General features: G+C 34.6%; 2 protein-coding genes and 1 pseudogene across 10 annotated transcripts in view; 2 read left to right on the top strand and 1 right to left on the bottom strand.

The window, feature by feature from the left end:
- Positions 1 to 13,040, top strand: part of HPGDS (hematopoietic prostaglandin D synthase) — a 32,220-nt gene extending 19,180 nt beyond the window's left edge. For 2 of the 4 annotated variants that reach the window (XM_039845731.1, XM_039845730.1), the window contains 2 exons: positions 7,226 to 7,324; positions 12,733 to 13,031. In XM_039845731.1, the coding sequence (XP_039701665.1) occupies positions 7,226 to 7,324; positions 12,733 to 12,897 (264 nt within the window). In that variant the 3' untranslated portion in view covers positions 12,898 to 13,031. Of the gene's footprint in view, positions 1 to 7,225; positions 7,325 to 12,732 lie in introns of all 4 variants that reach the window. The other 2 variants (XM_039845734.1, XM_039845732.1) reach the window with 2 other exon arrangements.
- Positions 13,041 to 16,963: 3,923 nt separating this feature from the next.
- Positions 16,964 to 25,358, bottom strand: part of SMARCAD1 (SNF2 related chromatin remodeling ATPase with DExD box 1) — a 75,267-nt gene continuing 66,872 nt past the window's right edge. For all 6 annotated transcript variants that reach the window (XM_039845725.1, XM_039845728.1, XM_039845726.1 and 3 more), the window contains exons 21-24: positions 24,399 to 24,517; positions 23,343 to 23,525; positions 22,043 to 22,152; positions 16,964 to 18,319 (exon numbers count right to left, since the gene is read on the bottom strand). In XM_039845725.1, coding sequence (XP_039701659.1) covers positions 18,258 to 18,319; positions 22,043 to 22,152; positions 23,343 to 23,525; positions 24,399 to 24,517 — 474 coding nt within the window. In that variant the 3' untranslated portion in view covers positions 16,964 to 18,257. The remainder of the gene's footprint in view (positions 18,320 to 22,042; positions 22,153 to 23,342; positions 23,526 to 24,398; positions 24,518 to 25,358) is intronic.
- Positions 22,422 to 22,540, top strand: LOC120588417 (uncharacterized; annotated as a pseudogene).

Raw genomic sequence — 25,358 nt, 5'->3', positions numbered from 1 at the left:
GATTTATACATCTCCATATTTCTATAAGTTATGTAAACATGACTTACTTTGATTCACTAATTTTAGATTCTATGGACTTGTTATACTAATAAGAATTTAACTCTTTTATAGGCATCCTCTCTGCTTCCTGTTCCCCCAAATCCCCAATATAGTGATATTAAAAATGTTTTGGTTAAATCAATATCCAGTGATTACGTTAGTATGACCATGCAAATGTTATATGGAACTGTGCATTTGTATGTTTTGATTATATTTCCTTTATCACTTTTCCTCTTCAAAGTTAGTAATTGCCCTTTTTCATTTGCTTTATTCTTTTTATTTATTGTTATACTTTCCTACAGTATCCAATAGTCTACCAATATGGTTTTTCCACAAGGTCAATGGAGATATCTAGCCAGAGACTTCCATTCTCCTCTGTAGAACTGTCTTGTTTTTCTGCGCCTCTGTCATCATCAAACTCCCCATTATTGCCATTCTAGGGATCTTTCTCTTGAGTTGGAGTCCTGTCTCCTAGATGCCATCTTCTGTCTTTATCTCTTCCTTTGTTTCTTTGAGGGTACATCCTCCAAAATTCTAAAGTTAAAATGAAGGCTCATTGACAGGAGATATGATGGTGACAGATGGTATGGATATGCCTCTCTTCTGTGTCTCTGGTTTACTTGTCCTAGACAGCTGGTGCCCAGTTGTCAATAGAGAATCTTTATTATCATCTCGAATGCTTCTTTTGATCCTTTCTTGGCTTAATTCTCCTGGTTTCTGTTCTTGTTTTTGTGAAGCAATCCTCCAATAGCTTATTGAGCATAGGAAAAAGTTGGGAGCTTTATTTGTCTAAAAATGGTTTGATTTCATCTTCATACTTGTTTCATAATTTGACTGGATATAGAATTCTATGTTGAAAGTAATTTTTCTTCAGTATTTGGAAAACATTTATGTACGGTCTTCTAGCTGTTGATTGAAAAGACTGAATCGAATCCGGTTACTGACCTTTTATATGTGACTTATTTTTTTTCCTCTCTGCAAGTTGGTAGACCACTTGTCCCTAGAGTTCTAAAATTTTACAGTGATTAGTCTTAGTGTGATTTTCTTTTTATCCACTGTGCTATCTCATTTTTGGGCCCTTTAAAACCTGGAACTTGCATCCTTTAATTCTAGAAAATTTTCTTTACATTTTACTGGTAATTCCTCCCCCTTTCTTTTCTTTGATCCATTATATTAGAATTCTTGTTATTCAGATATTAGATCTTTTCTCTATGACCTATCTCTTCTTCTTCTTCTTTCTTCTTCTTCTTTCTCCTCCTCCTCGTCCTCCTCCTCCTTCTTGCATTACTTGCAGGAAGAATTCAACTTTATTCAACAGCCCTTCTCTTGATTTCTAAATGTCTGATACTGTGTTTTTAAATTTATAGAGGGTCTTTTTCTATGATATTCTGTTGTGTTTTTTTAAATGTTATTTTATATTTATTTAGTGTATACAATATCATCTCCTGGCCTATGGCATGTTTATTAAAAGATGCTGTTTTTTCCCCCTCTTTGTTTTGGTCTCTGTCTTTTCCAGGAGTCAGACCATCCTTTATAATCCATGAAGAAGAGTAGAGAAATTAAAAAGCTTAAAGCTCTCGGCATGTGGATGGGGTTTGTTGATTTTGAGCATCCCTAGGCCATGTGGGGGGCAGGGTACTTCCCAATATCACTATCTTCAGTTATTTCCTCTTACACTTGAAAGAGCCCTAGAGAAGACTTTCAATCTCCTGCCCAGAGAAACAAAGGCCTGGCTGCCAGTGCTCCCACCAACAAGCAAAGAAAAGGCTGAGTCTCAGAATGTGACAATCAATAACACATATTCATTTAACTCCCCTATTTTTAATACATTATGTATGACAACTTCCAATCCAGAGACCATCTGTGTCACCTTCTCCAGCCTTCTGCTAAGGATGGGGAAGAGGCAGGTGTCTAGCAGTATAAAATGAAGGAAGAAATCTTAAAAGTGATTTCATTCATGGATTTTCTCTTCAATCCTCATTTTACCTCCTCCCTTACCTCCTTACCCCCAATTCTAGATATATCCTGGCATTTCCTGAACTATTTGAGGGTTTTACAGGGTTTTTGATTTTCCCTTTGCAGGTACTGTTCATCTACCTGCTTTACAGCTTCAAACTCCTCTCTAGTTTTCCACCTCTTCGTGGGTTCTATCTTTCCAAAATATGCATTTACTGTGGTTTTTGGATTTAAAAAATGTGTACGTCATATCTGTCTTCTTTGTCCTGAATTATAAACATACCCCCTAAGTTATTCTCTATTATAGACCCTAGCCACCTTTCTCTTAGGGCACTCATCAAAATCTATATTTTAAAATATATTTACTTGTTTGTCTTCTCTAGTAGAATGTGTTATGAGGGTAGGAATCACATCTACATTATTCACTGGTGTACCCTTACACCTATCACAGAGCCTCATATTTAGTAGGCTCTAAATACTTGTTGAATGAGTGATAGGTAGAGCAAAATTGATCAAAAACCATGTGCAGGCGCGGCTCTAACCCTTTTACATGAATTATCTCAGTCAGTCCCCCATTAATCCCATGAGATAAGTGCTTTTTATTGTCATGCTCACTTTGCAGGTGAAGAATCTGAGAAATAGAGTAGTTACATAATTGCCCAAGTCACACAAGCTGACCCACTGCAGAACTCATAGCCTCAACCCATACACATACTTTCTGAAATCCAAATTAGTGACTAATTCCCAAAGCATCCCTTTAGGGAGAAATGGTTCTTATGCTTTTTTTCCAGATGAAGAAATTAAGGTTCATGTAGTGTAAGTCACTTGCCTAAGGTTATTTAGCTAGTAAGTGGCACACTAGGAATTCCAAACCTAGTCACTAGGCCTCAGACTCCATGTTCTTAACCACCGGGTATAATGCCACAGTGCCAGCAGCTGTTCACAACAGCTATGCACAAATACTATGTACATGTTATAATTTAAGGCCTGCATCCAAAAGCTACAGTGTAGAACAGATAGCAGTCTTTCTAACTTACTTAAGAATATTTATTCTAAATACTATTTATTTAATGAGGACCTTCTGATTTGAATAGAGGTATTTATTGCTTCCTTGACATAAATGTGGGCACACACACACACACACACACACACACACCCCTAACCAGGACAAAGTTTTAAATAAAAGTTCAGCTTTGATGATAGAGATACTGCCCAAATGTCAGGCTTAAATCATGATTCTCTTCGTATTAGTTGTCACTTAACTCCTTATCAATAGTTCAAATTCTTTGTCTATTAAGTAGGGAGATCATAAAATCTACTTTGAAGTATGCTAGGAGGAGTCAATGGTAGCACAAGTATTTATGGCTGTGTAGAAGGTTTGATAAACATTAGTTACTATAATTAATACAGTGTTATTATTTTGTCCAGTGCTCGTTTTTCCTTTTATTTGTCAAACATGGCATGTATATTTTACACTTCTTTATAAATGCAGAAACAAATAGATACATAAATCCTTGATTTAGAAAAAAAAGTATCTAAAGCTTTTTGTTCCACATGCTAACTACCCCACTGATTGGCAGTCTGTCAGCTTATGGGCTTGCCCTTCTCGATTTTCTCTGTTTTGGCTGAAGCTCCATAACAGAGGCCACCTGACAGAGGAAAATATTCTTTGAACATTTATAAGAGCAATACTCTACCTTCATATTAGAATAGCGATGCTCTTACAAACCACCTACCTCAAAAAAAAGTTTCACAGGACATAATCCAAGTTCATGAATAAATCATAGTAAGGGAGAACATGTTGCAGAAATACTGCAGATAGTTACAGACTGATTAATAAGCAGAACCTGGCTAGTATACAATGGAAAATGCATGGTTTTTTTGGTAATTCTTTGCCTAGTTTCCTTGTAGTGGGTTGCAATGCTGCCACCTTGTGGTCAGGTAAAAGTCAAAAGCAGAACATTGATGCAGTAACAAATGGATAATGAAAATAGCCCTCATTATATGTGCTTTAAAAATCTATCAAGTACACATAATTATAAATATTTTATATTTATAATTATTTTATATTTCCAATTTTTAAAATTTACTTTAAAATTTAATTTAAAAGGCAAAATATGTCTTTGTACATTGGTCACCTTGATAATCCTTGAACTTACCTCTAGTATTTCTTTGGTTCTGTCATGTATCTGTTTCAGTTTCCTCATCTGAAGAACAATTTGAGGGGTGAGATGGAGGATGATCCAGACTGAAGGAATGCTAGTGGCCTATTTCCAATACTAAATGATTTTGGTAGTATGGATTTAAAAATAATGCTTTGGAGAAATATATAATCTTCTTTAATTCCTCTAAAAGCCATTTGATGGAATATATAGCAATGACTTCTAACAGAGTGAAAAATCCTCCTGCCTAACAGTTCTCTGGAGGACGAAGTAGGACATTTCTGAGTACACCAACTGTAAGAATGGCTGTCTAGGATTCATCAGGAAATGCATTTTAAAAGGTACACATTTGGGAAAAAAAGAGGATGTATAATCAAATTTCATCTTATATTATTTTGGTGAGTTTTCTAAAATGACTCTTAAATACTAATGATTATGCTGTTTGGGTGTGTACATTTCATCAGACTAAGATGATTCACAAACATGTAAAGAGAACTTGGGCTAACGGAGAAGTGAATAGCAAAGAGATAAGATTTTCATTTGACATTTCATATACACAAGCATTGATGTATCTTAATTGTGGAAATGCACCTTAGAAAAGGTAACAAAATTACCCAGGTAAGCAAACAGGAGTTTTTGGAAAGCCATCCTGCAGCTATATCCTGTTCCATTCAACTCCCTCCTGTTTCTAGCTATTCTGGGACAGCCAAATTGACTGTTATCTTTCCAATTGATGCTGAGCTCAGCTGAGCTCAGCTGAGCTGTGGAAAGTGCCACACAGCTCTAGGCCCATTGCCTCAGTTCACAGATTCTGTGTAAGGGGCAGAAGGAATTATACTGTTTTTATTTAAAACTATGAACACATTAACCATAGAGAGAGAAGCTTAGGTATATAACAGTGGAAAGAATATAAAGTCAAAATAATGACATATATAACAGTGGAAAGAATATAAAGTCAAAATAATGACAAGCTTTCCAAGCTCATCAACTTTTGCCAAATTTGTTAAATCTGGCTAATGTTTGTAAATATGCAATGATGCTTTTGTAAACTGTACTCTACAAATATAAGGCATTATGTTTTAGTAATCTATACTCCTAGCTAAGTCATCATGACAACAAGAAGTAAATCAGCAAATTGGTGAGGTTGTTATCAACTACCCGACTTACCTTAATAAAGACTGGATTTTATTACTCTACCTTGGAGATACTGTGGATTCAGTTCCATTCAGACCACTGCAATGAAGAGAATATCGCAATAAGCGAGTAACAAAATTTTTGGTTTTCCAGTGCATATAAAAGTTATGTTTACATTATATCGTAGTCTATTAAGTGTGCAATAGTATATGTCTAAAAAAAGTACATACCTTAATTTAAAAATGCTTTATTGCTAAAAATTGTTAACCATCATCTGAGACTTCAGTGGGTCGTAATTTTTTTGCTGGTAGAGGAGAGGGTCTTGCCTCAATGTTGTTGACTGCTGACTGATCAGGGTGGTGGTTGCTGAAGGTTGGGTGGCTGTGGCAATTTCTTAAAATAAGTCACCCGTACAGTTTTCCACTTAGATTGACTCTTTCTTTCACTTGAACACTTAGAGGCCATTGTAAAGTTATTAATTGACTTAACTTTAATATTGTTGTATCTCAGGGAATAGGGAGGCCCGAAAAGAGGGAGAGAGACCAGGGAACAGCCAGTTCGTGGAGCAGTCGGAACATACACAGCATTTATCAGTTAGTTTGCTGTCTTATACAGGCATGGTTCAGGACACTCCAGAGCAATTACAATAGCAACATCAAAGATCACAGGTTACCATAACAAATATAATAAAAAACGTTTGAAATATTATGAGAATACTGAAATACAACACAGATAATAACATGAGAAAATGTGCCACAGACTTGCTCCATATAAAGTTGCAACAAACTCTCAATTTGTAAAAAATATACTATCTGTGAAGAGAAATAAAGCAATGCACAATAAAATGATGTATGCTTGTATATGTCATTTATGAATATTAATGAATGATATATATACATATAATATTTTTGAGTTTGAATTACATTTCACATCCAACATACAAACCAGACAATATTTTCACATATAAAAAAAATACTTCTTACCAAGAAACAGGCCATGAATAAATTATTTGGTCTTCAGAGCCTCAAGTAAAAGCACAAGGAATATTATTTGGTTTGTAATGTTATCTTACGTAATATATCAAAAGGAGGCACCTAGATGATGGGTTTTATAGATGATATTCAAGGCAGACAAGTCTCATACTAAGGTACAATATCAAGCCAAAGAGAAAATCTATAAAAACCTGAGAGCATAATGATTCATTAGAAATTATTTCCATTAAGTGCAATGGTGAAATGAAACGCTGCCACATGGGGATGTAAAGTACAGTATAGGGAATATAGTCGATAGTATTATAAGAACTATGTGTGGTGTCAGATGGGTACTAGATTTATTGGGGTGATCATTTCATAAGGTATGTAAATGTTTAACTACTATGTACACCTGAAACTAATATAATACTTATGTCAACTGTAATTTAAAATTTTAAAAGATTAAAAAAAGAAAGACTGTCAAACTGGAGGAAACTAGCCTTACAAAATAAAATTAACTTCTTTAACTTCAGTTATTTATTTAATTTTAAAGGAAGAGAGGCTAAGAAAAGGAAGAATTTTTAAAATGTAAAAACATAATAGAATCATTTTTAACAAAAATTAAGATAAAAATCATTAAAAGATTTTGCTAGTAAAATATTTAGTCATTATGTACAAAGAAACTATAAGAACTGGTGACCAAAGTATTCATTTTTTTAATTCATAAGTAATAAAGGAGTGAATAACATTATTCATCCCTTTGATGAATAAAGAGACCTGCTTCTCTGTAATGTCACACATTTGGAAAAAAAAAAAAAACAACTAACCAACAACACAAAGCTACTTCTTTCTTTCAGAACTCATGTAGGAAAATAATGATGAGAAAAACCTACTTCTTCCTCAAATCATATTATTTATTTTTCTTCTTATTATCCTTAAAGTGTCTTTTTCTCCCTCTCTTAGGAGAAGATGTTTAATGAGCTACTTACATTTGATGCACCTCATCTTCTGCAAGATTTGGACACATACTTAGGGGAAAAGGAATGGTTTATTGGTAACTCTGTGAGTGTGCTTTACATCTTAAAAAGTACAAGTAAATATATTCCTATCTACCTATCTACCTATCTACCTATCTATCTATCTATCTATCTATCTATCTATCTATCTATCTATCTACCTATCTATCAATCTATCTATCTACCTACCTACCTACCTACCTACCTATCGAGATAAACTTATTGTAAGAAGGGAGTAGTTTAGAGAGCAGGGATAAAAGCTAAGTTCTTTGAATAAATCTTTTTTAGTAGACTTAACTTTGGAAACATGAACTAAAATATTTTATATAACTATATAACAACAACAAAAACATTTTAAAAAGCTATCACTACAAAGCAAAAGCAAAGTGAAACAAATGAACCTGTGTCAAACTGGTGCATGGAGTATGTAGAGAAGTGCCTATGTACTCTGTTAGTGAAGAACTATTTTAGGAAATATCAACATTTGCAAAACAGTATTTTGACTATATGTCTCATTACAGATATTCTCTTGACAAAAATTAAAAATCATGCACCATTTTTTTGTAATTATATTGTTAGTGGTACTGCATCCAGTGCTATTGTTTTTTTCCTGATATTATTATATTTATATTGTGGAGAAAAGTAGTAAGAAATTACGTGGATGTCACTGAAAACTAGAATTTTCAGTGTGGGAGAAAGAAGATAGAGATCTAAGATCAATCAGGTTAAGTAAATATCCTATTCCTGAATGCAAACTAGATGTAACAGTATAAACTCAGGGTGTTTATCTTAGGATAAAGAAGAATGCATTTCGTGTCTATTTTTCTGGAAACAATGACCAACCCAATTGAGCTGGACAACCCCCTGGTACCCAGATTCTGGCCTCCAAATATTAAAAGGAACAAGGGCTTCTTCGAGAAATGGCTCATTCTCAGTTTGGAACAGGAAATGTAAAAGATGAGCTGGGAATGCCTTGTCATACCAGACACAAGTAACTTATCAGAGACAACTGGGGTTGTGTCAAAAAGACTCAGAAGTCAACCTGAAGAGGCTCCCACTGGTCAAAAATGGGACAATTCAAACTTCAATAAGAATATTAACAGCAATGGGTTGAAACAAATCAAAATGAATGAATCCATTAGTTTATGACTACCACCACTACCACAACCAAACACACACACACCCATACACAGAAAGAAAAAAACAAAGTTTCACTGATAACTTTCAAGAAGATGCCATGGGGCCAAATTATTATTTTGAAAACTGTTAAAAACAAAAAAAGCTGAAGGTTTGAATAAAGCATTTATTTTGCCTTTCCTATGCCAGTTGTATCTCAAGATAATAAAAATTGATGGACAAAGTTTGTCTTCATAAAAATTCCAGTTAATAAGGAGAGATTAAAATACACTATTAGCATTTTCCAACTCGTGAAGAATTAATGGACCCATGCATTGAGTATCAATAATTGTTAATATCATAAAAAGTGAGACAACCAGGTATTACAGACCTACTGAGAGAGGGGCACACCACCACTATGAAGTAGTTATGCCAAAACACCCAAACCTAAATCCAATTTGAATGCGGTGGTAGGTCAGGGTCCCTGTCTTCAAGGAGACTGCATTCTAGAACACAAGACACAATCTACTTTCTAGTGGTCCTCTTGTGACTTATTCTGATCACTGTCTGCTGAGTCCTTCTGGGTGACAGAAGCAAACTTTCTACATCTTTATTCATAACTTTCTACCTCACCACACACCCCTTCATTTCTTCCCATTGACTCATTAGCCTTTCCTAAAATGTTCCTCTCCCTGCTCTATTGAATAATTTCCAAGGATTTAATGTTTCTTTTTCCCTTCTGTTTTCTATTAAAATTTCTTCATAAACTTTCTCCTGAGTCCATCTTTTAGCATTCTTTCTCTTCTTCACAGTGTTCCACACACACACTGGTGTTTCTTTTTTCAGACACAAGTCCTATTCCTAACAGCCTTTACACTTGCTGCTTCCTCTGCCCAGATTGTTTAATCCTAATTGCTGCACATCTGGATCCAACATCATTCAAGCCTTGCCTTAAATATCACCCCTTAAAGATCTTCACTGCCTACCTAAGAGTCCCTCTCATAACTTCACTATTTCTTCATCACCCCTATCAGTTTACATGTTTATCTTCCTGCTTCTAAAATAAAAACTGCATCAGAGAAGGGGCTTGCATAACATTTTGCTCACCAGTTAATCCCAGCACCTAGACCTGTATGTAGCACACAGTAGGTGCTCCATAAATGTGTTGACTGAACTCTGAATCCTCTAATACACTCTCTTGGTTGACCAGTGTTTAGTAAGCAATCATAAAACACTAGCAATAAGCATTATTAAATTCCATACAAAAAAGAAAACTAATTGTCTACATTTAAACTTCACTCTTTGATTTCCATATGGAGCCAAAGTAACATCATCCAGATTAGTGCCTAATCACAAAGGGAAAAAAAATATACAAGAGAGAACCAGGCTGTTATCAGCCTAATACAGTGGTCAATCTTAGGATTCCACTCGTGATCAGACACCCAAACATAATGTCCTCTGATGTGATGCAATATAATGTATGTTAGCCAGAAATATTTAACTTGAAACTATGAATTCTCTAGGGATAAGGAACAAGGTAAACGATAAGATGAGTCACTCAAATCCTGAAGACAAGATATTGTATAGGACTGGTGTGGAATATTCAATAATTCAGTGACATGAAAAAAAAGGGCGCTTATTCTGAATTGAGTTAAAAGACACAACCAAATGACATGCACACTCCCAGAATGTATTCTGCTTATCCTATGAAGAATATTCTTGGAATAGATGGAAAAGTATCAATTGGGTATTAGATAAAATGAAAACGAGGAGAGAGAAAAAATGGCGTAGATGATAGAGGCTCTGTTCATCCCTCTGGAGACCAAATCAAAGTTGTGACGGAAACAAGGAGCAGCAGAAAGGAAAAATCGCCTGGGATCTAGAGGAACAAGCTATACAACTAGGGAGAAGTCCAAGAAAACACCCTGCAATGGCAGAAGGTAGGATGGTGTGAGGATGTGGGGCTGCCTGGTCTCCAGTGGCTGAGTGAGATGGAGGCTGCTGCAGCAGCAGAACCCTCTTAAAGGGGCTGCGTCCACGAGCAGATTTTCATGGTGACCGACTTGCTAGGTCTGAGCACCACTGCCAATTCAGCTGCACGCAGGGGGCACCAGGGACTTGCAGGGAGACATTATCAGAGTGAGGGCTGAGGAGAGACTTGCTCTGTACAGAAGTGCCTGCGGAATCCACTGTTCCCTGTTAAGCCCCCCACCCTACCTCAGTGTGCCTGACATGGCGCCGCCATAGCTGTGAAATCATCAAACTGGATAACAGAGGTCGCTCTGCCCAGAGGATTCCTTGAAACCCCGCCTCCCCCAACTTGCAGCTCTGCCCAAGCCACATCCAGGTGTATCCTCAGTGAGTCAGGTGCTCCTTGCTGAGATTCACACTGATGGACCTTGGTTTCTGGCGTGGCCTTTTAAGGCAACTGTAAACACAGCATCTGTGGATTGTTTGCTGAATCTGTATAGGTGGCCTCAGAGGCGCAGAGGCTTGGGCTAAGTTTGGCCTGCAGCTGAACTCCTCTCAGGACTGTGCCACTGGACACCTACTTCACAAATCCACACTAATAAGACTGGGAGACTTAGGAACTTCGCTTAGTACATAGAAACAGACATGGAAAGGGAGCCAAAATGGGAAGACAAAGAAGCAGAAGCCATATGAGAGAACAGAACAGAGATCCAGATATAATGTAGTCAAGTAACCTAACAGATGCAGAGTTTAAAACACTGGTTATAAATAAAGATGCTCAATGAACTTTCGGGAAGTGTAGATAAATTCAGTGAGAATTTCAACAAAGAGATAAAAAGCATAAAAATGGAAATGGAAATTATAAAAGGGAACAAGTTTAAATTAAAGAACATATCTGAGACGAGAAGTGTATTAAATGGAATAAACGATGGAATAAACAAAGTGAATAAAGAGGAGGATCAAATGCCCTATCTAGAGGACAGGAAAGCCAATCAGGACACTCAATCAGAATGGCAAGAAAAAAGATGCCAAGACTATAAAAATAATTTAAGGAAGATATGAGACACTATTAAGGCTCCAAATATTCGTCTGATCAGCGTAATTGAAGAAAATCAAGATGTTGAACAGCCGTTTGAAGAAATAATGATGGAAAATTTCCCTAACCTGGTGAAGGAAATAGATCTAAAACTCCAAGAAGCTCAGAGAATTCCAAAAATCAGGGATCCAAAGAGCCCCACACCAAGACACATCATAATTAAAATGCCAAAGGTTAAATACAAAGAAAGAATATTAAAAGCAGCAAGAGAAAAAGAGTTACTTGTAAGGGAACACCCATAAGACTAGCAGCTGATTTCTCAAAAGAAACCATGCAGGACAGAAGGGCTTGGCAAAAGATATTCGACAGGATGAAGACCCAGGATATACAACCAAGAATAATTTATCCAGCAAAGCTATCATTTGGAGATGAAGGACAGATAAAGAGCTTCCTAGATAAAAATAAGCTAAAGGAATTTATTACCACCAAGCAAGCCAGTATTACAGGAAATGTTGGAGGGACTTCTTTAAGAAGAAAAACATGTATCAAAAACAGGAATAAATAGTAACAACTACATTCTTATCAATAAGTGCTTTAAATGGTAAAGAATTAAATGCTCCAACCAAAAGATAGAGTGGCTGAAAGGATAAGAAAACAATGAAAAAGAAGGGGATAGAAAAAGATATTGCTTTGATGGACCTAGAAGGTATTTAAGTCAGAGAAAGATAAACACTATATGATTTCACTTACATGTGGAATCTAAGGAATAAAAATAACTAATCAAAAACAGACTCACAAATATAGTGGATAATTTGGTGTCGGACAGAGGGGAGGGGGGTTGGAAGAATGAGGGTGAAGGGTTAAAGCAGTACAAATTAGTAGCTGATGGATGGTCAGGGGGATGGGGAGCACAGCATAGGGAATGTAGTTAGCATTAACATGTTGGCTAGGTGGAGGGTCAGGGGAAAAAGGGAACATTTGGGGGAATCGTTTTATGAACTATATAGATGTCTAACCAATGTACTGTGTATACTTGAAACTAAATTTTTAAAAATTAGAAGATGAAAATGGAATCAAGTGAAAATTAATCAAATTACAAATTATACTGTAAGATTTCAGTAAAAATGCAGATTCACAGAGAAAAATATCTTATAGAGAGGTGTTACTATTAGTAAGTTCTGGGTGTTGGAGTATGGTGTTACATGTAATTTTCTATTATATACACATCCTACTTTTGTAATAACAAAAGATGATTTTGAATTAAAAGGATTTTAGATTAAGAAGTTATGTCTTTTATGTTCAAATGGGAATTATTGTTTCCTTTAAATTAGGTAACTTGGGCAGATTTCTACTGGGAAATTTGCAGTACTACACTTTTAGTCTTTAAACCTGACTTGCTGGACATCCATCCCAGGCTGGTGACATTACGGAAGAAAGTCCAAGCGATTCCTGCCATTGCTGACTGGATACAACGAAGGCCCCAAACCAAACTCTAGGTGAGGCCTGCTGCCTCGATTTTGTTCTTCACAGCATTGCTCCCATCAGATAAGAAGCCACACATCAGCATGCCATAGTATACATACTACCCTCATTTGCTCCATTAAGACTTTCGCTTTTGCCATATTCTGCTGAAAGAAAGGAAGGAAAGAAGTGAGGGAGGGAGGGAGGAAGGAAGGAAGGAGGGAGGTAGGGAGTGAGGGAGGGAGGGAAGGAGGGAAGGAAGGAAATAAAGGAAGAAAAAAGCATTTAGTTGCTGGTATCTTTTTTTATCAACTGCAGAAAAATATTTTACAATACAAGCAGGCTTTGTTTTGCACTGGTTATGACATGCATAAATTTCAGTCACAATAGTTTATTAAGTAACACATTTTCCTCCAAAAGGGTTTGGACTTCAGTTACCATGGTGTATTAACTGTAATTGTGTAAAGTATAAACTTTGCTGCTAGCTATTCAGTTCACAAATCACTAAGTAAATAAGGTGCACAGCATGACCAATGACCAATGCCACTTCTTTCAAAATGTTAGTGATTGGTTACTACACATTTGTTATTCACACACATACACACATAAGTGAAGTGTGTAGTGGCATTGCCTACTTGTTTCTCAGTGACAAACCCACTTGATATTGTATGAAAATGGGTAACTGAAAAAGGGAACTTACTAGCAAAGATTTAAGTGCAACAAAGAAATGAAAAGTGAAATGCTGAAGTGAAATTCAAATTGAACAAAAATGGAAAGAGCTGACTGAGAATGTTGATATTGCTGTGGTTTAAAAGGCTCTAGAAGAACCTAGTGAAGGCAAACTTACCAACATAAATGAGGAAGGTGGTTGTGACAAATTAGATGAAGATATTCCAGAGGCAATGAGGCTGGAGTAAAACTTCATATTAAAGGAGATAAAAAAATGAGAAGAAAAGCCATAGACTAGGAGAAAATATTTGCAAAAGACCTACTGATAAAGGACTATTATTCAAAATATACAAAGAGCTCTTAAAATTCAACAAAATAAAAAACCTGATTACAAAAATGAACAAAAGAACTGAGTGGATAGCTCATCAAAGATATACAGATGGCAAATAAGCATATAAAGATGCTCAATGTCATTATGTCATTAGGGATTTTCAAATAAATACAATGAGATACCATTACATACCTATTTAAAACATCAATACCAAATGTTGGCATAGATGTAGAGCAACAGGACCTTTATTCATTGCGGATAGAAATACAAAATGGTAGACACCTTGGAAGAGAGGTTGGCAGTTTAGAAAACTAAATATGCTCTTACCATATGATCCAGCAATCACTTTGGTATTTATTCAATGGAGTTGGAAACATGTCCACACAAAAAGCTGCACATGGGTAGTTGTGGCAGCTTTATTGAGAATTTCCAAAGTTGGAAGCAACCAAGATGCCCTTAAAACAGTGAGTGGATAAGTAAACTGTGGTGCATCCAAACAAGACTGTTAACCAGCACTAAAAAGCAATGATGTAAGGTAGACGGGCGGGGAAGGGTTTAAATCATTTCTTCAAATAAACAAAAAAAATAACATAAAATTAAATTAAAAAGCAATGATCTAGCAAGCCATGAAGAAACACAGGAGAAACAAATGCATATTACTAAGTGAAAGGAAGCCAAGCTGCATACTATACGATTCCAGCCACTTAACATGCTGGAAAGGCAAAACTATGAAAACAGTAAAAGATCAGTGGTTGCCAGGGACTAAGGGGGAGAGACAGATGAATAGGTGTAGAGGATTTTTAAGGCAGTAAAACTGTTCTGTATATTATATTGCTGTATTCATTTGTAAAACCCATCAAATGTACACCACCACCAATGGACCCTAATGTAAGCAATGGACTTTGGGTGATTATGCGCCAATGTAGGTTCATGTACTGTAACAAATGTAACATTGTGGAGTGGGACCTTGATAGTGGGAAAGGCTGTGCATATATGGGGGCGGGGTACATGGGCACTCTGCACTTTCTGCGCCATTTTGCTATAAACCTAAAATTCCTCTAAAAAATAAGTCTATTAAAAGAGAAATTTTTAATCACTTTCCCCAAAGACTGTTCTGCAAATTTCAACCTGCAGTCATCTTTATGGCCCCACACTACCACAGAAAGTAAAAATTGCCTGTATAAAAAAATCACTTAAACGGAAATCTTTCAAATAACTGTATAACTACCCTTACCTCATTTTAAACCATAACTGTATTATTGGAATATCAAATGCCAGTTCAATTTACATGTTAACATTAATACTGGATTGTCTAACTCAGGATGTCATTATATATGGAAACAGACTAATGAAATAGATGTCCTTACACTTGAAATGCAAGGCAGAGGAAAGAAACAGTTGAGCAGACAAAAACAGGGAGAGAGTGTAGGGCAGGAAGAAAGCAAAGGAAAAGGAAAGCCCAGATAAGTCTCTTATTTAAGGTGCTTCTTTTCTCCCAAAAATGTTCTATGAAATGGAGACAAAAATGTGAAATACTTTATACATTAAGGATTACGCAGGAAAAACAAAGGGTATTTCACAAGTATTTTGCTTCTCTGCATAATATTTTATCATTAGTGGCTATTAATAAATGATAATAGGTTAAAAGTGAATCTCATTGCAAAGTACTCTGTCATCAAGGCAGACTACAGAAAATAAATATCTTTCACAAATATTCAAATAATGCTCTAAATAATAAAGGTAATGACTTTTCTTCCATCTTATGCATGTTCATTTCCTTGCACACTTATATTCTGACAAGCTTTAATAAAAATAAAATACAATGCTTATCTAAAATTATGAAAATTCAAAATAAGATAATCAGTCTGTTATTTACAAAAATCATAACTCAAATACAAAACACAGCAGGTTTCATAAGGAAATATTTCAATTCAATCATAGGATTAACATAACCTTTAGGTCATCTTTTTGCACTGAACGACAACGTATTCCATCATCCTATCCTGTACCCAAATTAAATGTCTCCTTACTGAGCAATTGAGAGAATATGAATGAATCAGAACAGTAACTGAATTGCATATTATATTTATAATCAGAAAAAAACACACATTTTTGGGAAGAACGGGAAGAACAAGAGTTAAAACAATCCATTCCTTAATTTTATGGACCATTTAAATGTCTTAAGGTCACACAAATGGAAACCAAATCTCCTGATACTCCTATCTACTTATACAATAACACCAACAACTAGGAACAATATTAGTTAATGTTTCAATATAAATATCATACAGGCATAAAGTTATAAGTTCATGGGGTCAGGAATACAGTTATGAAAACACGTAAGGCCTATGTCTTCTATTTCTGTGTGACTTGCACTAAAAAAGTAAAAGTTGCTTCAGTTGGTCAAGATATTATCCCAACAACTATGGCTTCATATGCTCTCTTCACTAATAACGGGTTATGATGACATCAGTCCAATGAAGGGACTAATAAGAACAGATCCTAAGTAACAAACTCTAGTTTATAGAGAAACAGACAATATTAAACACATAATATGGTTTCATTTGTGTTCAATACTTTTTAAGGGTAAAGCAAGAGTTAGAAACTATTAAAAAGGGTGTGAAAATAGAACTTATGATCACAAATATTTTTATTAAGCCCAAGACATAATAAAGCATTACAGGGAGAGCCCAACTATATTTTGTTAGAGATAAAAATACGGATTTAACAGCAACAAAAGAAATAGCCTATCATTGAAGATACATTAATACAAAAAAGTTACAAGAAATCTATTATAAGATTTTAAAAAGGAATATTCCCAACAATTTGACCAAATGATTTGTGTACTGTGATACAGGTGGAGGTAGAATTACTATCTGCAGATTCCTTTTAGCCCTGTTATAGTAAAATATATGGAATATGTTCAATATACCTTCAAGACTGGGTAAATCTACCGAGTCATGAGTTTTCAGAGTCTATAATATCTGAAGAATCACTATACGAGTTACATAAACCTTCTAATTCCATATGATTGTATTACCTTAGCATCTTAGCAAGTCAGGATGCTTTGAAAGGATAATCTCCAATAATTAACAAAGCTCTGCTTTATAAATAAGTTTATTTATAATGATATTTACATAATAAAAACAAAACACATGAAACTCACAAGTTATACAAAGAAACTGATGCATAATAAAAACAGCAATATAGACCGACAGGCAAAAATTTAAAGAAAGATTTAATAAAGAGTTAAATATCAAGTAGACAACTTTACTTCTTCTAAATTTTACTTTGTCACCCACACTGAATTAGAATTGAACAATGGCTCTCTCTTCAGGAGGTCCTGTACTGGAAATTCTGGAAACTGGTAACTCATATTTTGATAAGAATATAAAGTCAATGACCTATTTCTACGCAGCACCTAATGCTACCTTAATATGAAGTTACATTCAGTCTGCTTTGGAGTGAAAGTGCCTGTTAATCTGTTCTGCCAGGCTAGAAAAAATGTCACCAACATTTCACTGATGTGTGGAGATGTGGCAGGAATAAACTACTATTTAGAGAGTAAAGAGAACTGGAGCAGAAGTGACTGGGCAACAGTTTCGAGAGAAGCAAAAGCCAGGAGAAGAAAATCAATGAAAACATGCACAAGAATAAGCAGAGTAATAAGCACAAGGAGTGCAGGTGGGAAATGAACAGAAGGAAGTAATCCATGGAGCAAGATAAGGGCATCTTTAGTTCTATTCACTGGAAAACAACTTAGTGCCTAGCCAAACAAATTCGTTTTAACAGAAGAACTTGGGAGTACCTGGGGACATTAGTATATGGAATGCCACCTTTAAATTCAGGTTGAGTTCTTGCTGGCAGTGGTGAACATCTGCTTCAAATAGCAACAAAATGAAAGCTATATAATCTATACAGCTGCATTCTTTAAACTAACATAATAAAAAAGAACTTCAAATGAGACAAGCAAAAACAAGACACAAGCATTGTCAAATAAGGCACATGTAAAAATCTACACACGTTATCCAGTGAAAGACAATATATATATATTTGGAGGTAGAAATAATTACAAAAATACTGACATTTCTAAAGCATTAGCATATTTGTTACAAACAATCACCAACTAATCCCCATTCAGAAAACTGTTTTGTAAAATGATTATTCAACATCGTTAGGACTACATATTTGTGACTTTTTTTTTTTTTAATTTCACATGTGAGCATCGGGAGAATTCGGTTAGTGGCAAAAAAGTTGTCCATACTATGAGAAATGTAATATGGAAATTATAAAAAGTTATAAATGTTCATAAACCCCATGGTCACCATAATGTAAATGTCCTTGAGTGCACCAAGTTGATATTTCCTCATCAATCAGGAATTCACAAGTCTTACTTCACAGGCCCATTGACGTTTTTAGTAACGTGGCTATATCTGCGGGCATGCTTCCTTCATCACCTGCAGGTCAGAAAGTGGCGTTAAGTTTAGTAAAAATTCTTTATGAACTATATTCTCTCTCTTCAATTTTCTCTACCTTTGGGGAATTCCTAATCATCTTCCAAGGCACAGTTTGCTTCAGTGTCACTCCCTGTTAGAAACCTTTCTAAATCCATATGTATATTATGGCTACTTTCTCTGTTCATGTTCATACTGAACTGCACAGCAATCTATAGGGTATGTTTCTGATTTGATATAGAGATATATAAAGAAACACATATAATTTGGATCATATCCTATTAATATCCACAAAGTATTTACTCAAGTTTGTGAAATAAAAACATTTATGTAACAAACTGAACAGTGAAAAAACAAAGACCACAAAATTCCTAAGTCCTAACCAAACATAAATCAGTCCATCCACATTCTGATTTCCAGTCCAAAGATATAATCACTGACTCAGATTTAACTGACATAGAAACAAAATTTTGAGTATAACATACAAGTTGAGGATTATAGTACCTGCTGTAAGTTACCTTTTCCCAATGTTTGCCTCATGTTTCAATTAAATGAGAACCCAGTCTTTAGATGCTTATCCAGGAATTATTGAGGATTTTCTAAGATGTGAAAACATTCTATGTCAAGATGGCATAGAATCTACTCACCTTTGATTAAATTTGGTTAATCAGATTGTTTTTAGATGAACTGATTTATCAGTATACAATGACAATGGCAGAGTTGGCAATTCATAAATATTTGTACATATAGCTATGATTTGTAGCTATGATTAATTTTATAAATTACATGTGGCTAAAATGTAGCAAAACTCATCACTTCTCTCTCTCACCATCTATCCAGTTATAATCTAAAATTATGAGAGTACTTTTATCTACTCTTCTTTCAGTAAAAATCATATGCACAAGAACACAAACTCTCAGGGAATTCACTGATACCCTTGCCTCCAAGCTTGTCTGAGATCTGGAAATAGCCCATGAAGTCTAAACTGACACTTGTCCTAAATTAACTGACATCATAAATAATTGGACAAATCCATAATACAAGATGACAACAAGAATACAAATCTATAAGACTCCCCAAAATTCGATATTACTAGGAATGCAGGGAGAGGACAAAAGAAGGAAAAGGGTGGGGAGACTCTTCTAAATTTAAAAATACTAAAATAATAACAATAAAATGCAGTGTGTGAACTTTAATTGGGTCCTGTTTTTGTTTTTTTACAAAAAACTACAAAGTAGTGAGATGATCGGAAAAAATCCAGGTGTGGACAATGAATGATAATATTTGAAATTACTGTTAATTTTCTCGGATGTTATAATAATATTATGGAAAGTTCTAGAAACACAAAAATCTGACAAACATCTGAGAAAAATTATGGTCTTTAATCTTTCATAGTTCCATGGAAATGGGGGCATACATATAACATAAAACACTTACAGGCTCTATTACAAATATACCTTTTGTTTACAGAGGAAAAGGACCTCACCATGAGAAATGAAAAGAAGCATATACAAGTACTCTCATCAAGTAACTGTCAAATTTAAATAAGTTGCTATTTTAACAGACACACTGGATATGAAAATAACAGGTAAATTTTCAGACCAAACAAATTTATATAAGTACAAATAATTTACATGAAATATGATTACAAGTGATTGAACACACCCATCACCAGTGTTCTTATCTGAAATACTATTAAAATGCCATGGGGAAAAAAGTGGAGGGCATTAAACAAAAGAGAAAGGACAGAAGAAAAAGACAACAGCGGAGAGAGAACAGTCAATAAATTTTGGAAGATGAAAAACAGACAGAAAAATGAAAACTGACTTTAGCAATTTTCTAAAGTGCAGGTTAAGTGGGAAATTCCTATACTTCATGCTCAGAATTCCCTTCCCTGCTAAAGCTCAGGACACGGAGGTAAGGGTGCTTCTGAAAGGTGCGGAACATATGGAGCTAAACACAGAGCACAGCGGTAGACACTTAAAGCCTGCCCAACAGTAAAGCCTGCCAGTCATGTACCCCAGGTGTACAAGAGAAGGTTTACTCATTGCAAAATTTGAATTAAAGGAACACAGGGTGTGGTGATTAAACAGAGGACTGTGAAGCTGTAGTGGGAACAGGAAAATTAACTATTTAAATATGATAACAATCCCCCTGCCACCCTGATTCCCCTCAGCTCTGAGAATGTAGTCAGTAGGCTTATATTACCTCTCCCACCACCCTTACCTCACAAGAGTGAAGAACATTGTTTTGGGGAAATAAACTAGCCCATGAGAAACGACCTCTCATTTATAAAGATAAATTAAAGACAGTCGGAAGTCGGACAAACGGCTCCAATTAACTATGAATGTTCTATTTAAAGACTTACTATTAGGATAAAATCTATATATCTGGATATTTGCTAGCACTGCTAAAAGAATTTAACCTAGGTTTTTGATTGCTTTACCAAATTTAAAAAGATACCCTAATAAAATAATCAGGAAAAAAACACTGCCCAGTAAAATCTGCAGTGTTCACTCTTTCACGTCTGCTGGATAATGTGAAGTTGACAAGTTGCCCTCTCCACACAAAGCCGAGCTGTTAATTGCTTAAGTTATGATTATCCTACTCATCTTCACCCTTAAAACTCTAACTCAGGTGTTTCTTACTCAGTTAAACTTCCTCTAATGCCTGTCGTCCCTAGTTAGCACAGCACCCTAAAACAAATGCTATATAGGAAGAATATATAATAATGTCATCATCATCATCTCTCTCTCTCTCTTTCTCTGAAGACAGATTAAAATGTACTGATCTCTTTATAGTATGGAATGTCTAACAAAATACTGAAACATAGTAAATATTCAATGGAAGTCGGCTGAATTGAAATGAACTAGTATCAGTATTAGGAATATCCTTATTCATTAGAACAATGGTAAAATTGCTTATTTTCAATTAAATTTAACATCAAATAGGCAAGTGGAGAAGACTGCATGATAACTGGTCTGTAAAAGATACCCTACTGCTATCTACATAAAATAACTGGTAGAGCACTAAGAAAAAAAAAGGCCATGTGTCACCTCTATGGGAAAGCTGGGTGACAGAGTGAGATCAAGAGGCTTTCATTTGCCTTTTTGTATCTTTTGAAAATTGAACTATGTGAATGTATATATTTTCAAATATATATATGCTTAAATTTTTTTAACTTATAAAACTTTAAAATTCTTTTCAAAAAGGTGGAGTGGAGAGTTCCCTTGAGTTTTTTCTAGACCCAACTACTTCAATGTGAAATTATTAAATCTTAAAAACTTCAATATATTGTATTCTAGTACAATAAATATGTTAGTCAAATGAAATTAATGTAAATGTTAGAGTTCTTAATAAGTTAATGTTATGCCATCTATTTTAAATCTTTTGACTCATAAATATTACTTTTGTAGTAGGTAAACCATAAAATTGTAGATAAAATTATAGACCCAATTTTAATTTTTATGTCTGGAATGTTTTGGTGTCAGAGATAAGAGATGGAATCGCAGAATTTTCCAAAATCAAAGTGTTTACATAAATTCTGGCAAAATGATCTTAGTCACTGTAGCACTTCTGAAATGTATATGCTTACCTTCTCCCATGCCATCCCTAAACTGTATGCCAGTTAAGAGCTCAGACCATCTTTGTTATCCCTTTGCTACTGCTAATTTAATGCCTTTTCATGTGAATAAATATTGAAATTTCTGTTTATAAATAACTTACCTTCATCTACTGTGGTCATATCTTGTTCTAGTTTCAATTTCTGTTGGTTAATTTTTAGCATGGATTCTTCAATTGTCCCTTGGCTTATTAATTTTATAACTAATACTTCTCTAAAAAAATAAAAGATATGTCCATTAGTTACTAAATACAAAATTATTTGGATACATATGAACAATATAAATCATCTCAGAGCTCAATAAAAATTTGAAAATTTTATTAAAAATATATCTATAAATTTAAATTCTCCTTTTGTTCAAACTACCTGAGATTGATATTTTGAGCATGTCACTTTTAAAATTCCTTTCTTAATTGATCTAAGAGAAGAAAGATACCTGTACTTGAAAAATTACTGGTAAAACGATATTACAACAAATAGTTATACTATGGCCATGCCACTCTGAACAAGCCCGATCCCGTCTGATCTCAGAAGCTAAGCAGGGTCGGGCTTGGTTAGTACTTGGATGGGAGACCACCTAGGAAGATCAGGTGCTGTAGATGTAAAAAATAAAAAATAAGGGATTGTAAGCTGGCAAGGTCCTTGCAATCTGTGAGGTCAACCAAGGGATGCCTCGCCTAAAACAAACAAACAAACAAAAAAAACAAAACAGTTCTAGATTCAGATAGGTATTCTATTTTTAAAATAAACATGCTTTGCCTATCCGGTTCAAAGAAATAATTCAGTACAAAATATAAGTGTGGTAAAGTACAAAGATTAAAGTTTTAGTCCCACAACAGGTACTGATAAATGTTTGGTTCATAAAGGAATAAATAATGTCCCTTGGAAATACTGTAAAATGCTCCACAAAGAAAACATTGTTGGCTGCTTATATGTGAAAGCAGAGTTGCATTGTAGGTTCTTTTTTCACCTCTATACGGTCCTGTGACCAATGTCAAAATTAACCTTCACCTAAAATATCTACAACTAAAATTATTTCTTAAAAGGTAACAGGATAGCAATAGTATGTATATTACCGAGTCTATTTGGCTCTCAAATGGTTCAGCAAGCAAGACTTTTTAATTATTAATCTTTTTCAAATGGGTTGGATCATGGATAATACTTCCTTTTCGTTAGCTGCAGAATTATTTGGGATGGAGGTGGGAGGTTATTTTGTTTTAATTACTAGAAAATGAATAGGTTACACAGTGACATTCATATTCAATGGTGCTGGTATGAAATACATCAGCAGCCATACTTTGGTAAAAATATTAAAAGGCAGGACATCCGATAGACTATATTCTAATATTCTATACAAATTAACTTGTCTTTAATTAAAAATAAATTTCAACTGAAAACACTTACTTAGTCTGGCCTACTCTATGGCATCTATCCTCTGCTTGTTTGTCATTGTAAGGATTACAGTCAATATCGTGAAGTATAACAACATTCGCTGAAGTCAGGTTTATTCCTAAGCCACCAGCTTTCGTTGACAGCAGGAACACAAAGATATCCATATCGGTATTAAACTCATCAATTAGATGAATCCTGTAAGATAAATATGTTGGGTTAAATCTTACTAAAAGGTATATAATTAAAACTGAAAACAATCATATGACATGAAACATAAACTTGGAGATGTAAATATATGCTCTTTGTATTACAGTTACTTTACCTGCAGCTATTTTATTGAAAGACCATCCCAATTCACCAACTTCTTTTCTATACCATTTACCTCTCTAAGTCTTACTTTATTCAACTATTCAGATTTGATTAACTCCTAAAGGATTACTTTGTCCACTGTTTAATGACTTCTGGCTCATCTAAATTCTGCATATGTCTTTTCAACCTTTAATCTCAGAAATCTGTCAGCTGCTACTGGTAGTCAATATACCTGTGAACTTAAAGATCTTGAAATCAAACTGTATCTCTGTAATCTCTTTTTGCATGACTTCTACCTTACTGTAATACAAGGGAAAAAATTCACTCTAGTCAATAAAAAAAAAACAAACAAAAAATAAACCCCAAATGATATAACAGTTTGAACACACTAGAAAAAGCATTCTTATTTTTTTAAGACAACTTTTTTGTTCTTTGGGAATTAAAAAATTAAACAGCCAAACTTAATTACATTTAGAATACGAGAAGCCCAAGATTTTAAAACAATCTCAGTTTAAAGATAAAGTGCTTTAGATTTTGAATGATTTTAAAAGGAAAAATACTGATAAGTACATAATACCTGTTTCAAAATATATTTATATGATATTCAGAAAATGCTCCGCATCTTAAAGTAATAATTTGAAGTAACCATGCATAAGACTCAAAGCAAAACAATTCTATCAAATGCTCTAGATATTTAAAATTCAAACATTTACTCTTATTTGAGGATAGAGAGAGTTTTTGAAACTAAAGTATACCAACCTTTCAGAAATCTGAGTTTTTCCATCTAATCTGAGGTACCTATGCTGATGATGTTTCAAGAGAACCTCTAAAATATCCAGCATCATGGTAAACTGGCTAAATAACACAACTCTATCACCCTGTGAAAATACATATATGGATTAGACACATGGAAAGTAAAATTATAAGTATCTAATGATCAACTGCTTCTTTAATAAAAATCAAGCAATCATAACTAAGGTAAAATTCTCATTTTAGATTACACGTAAATTACCTTAATTTCTAAACTTCAGATCTAAAATTTAATTCTCAGTTTTGATTTTTAAGGACAGTTCATGGATACTACTACTTGGATTGTGATCTTATAAACTTAAGCTATTTCACACATAAATTGTAGGATTAAATAACCATTTAACATAGTAACTTCAAAATACTAACTCTGAAGCAATCATACAGATTGTCACCTATGAAATAATGACAAGATTTTTTAAAAACATCAATATAGATGTATTCTACTAATTTCTGTTTTTCTTTTTGAGGCTTGACAGAGGAAAAGTAATCAGGAAAATATATGCTCAAATACAGTGGATTCCCCTTATCCATGGGGGATACATTCCAAGACCCCCAGTGGATGCCTGAAAACATAATACTGAACCTTATATATACATACTTTGCTTTTTTTTCCCCTACACATATGTACTTTTTCACTTAAAGGCAGCACTTTACGGCTTCTCTTTGCCATGTCCAAATTGCCAACATCACCACTCCTGAACAATGTGGCCATTAATAAGTAAAATAAGGGTTACCTGAACACAAGCACTGTGATATTGTGACAGTCAATCTAATAACTGAGAGGGCTACTAAATGACTAATGGGCAGATAGTGTATACAATGTAGATATGGACAAAGCAGTGATTCAGGACAGGGATGGGAAAGCACAAGATTTCATCATCAAACTGAGAGTTGCTTATTTCCGGAATT

The sequence above is a fragment of the Pteropus medius genome, unplaced genomic scaffold (genome assembly GCF_902729225.1).
Source record: "Pteropus medius unplaced genomic scaffold, Ma_sr-lr_union100, whole genome shotgun sequence".
In the NCBI taxonomy this organism is placed as follows: Eukaryota; Metazoa; Chordata; class Mammalia; order Chiroptera; family Pteropodidae; genus Pteropus; species Pteropus medius.
The sequence above is the reverse complement of the archived record's forward strand: the minus strand, read 5'-3'. Positions and strand labels throughout refer to the sequence as shown.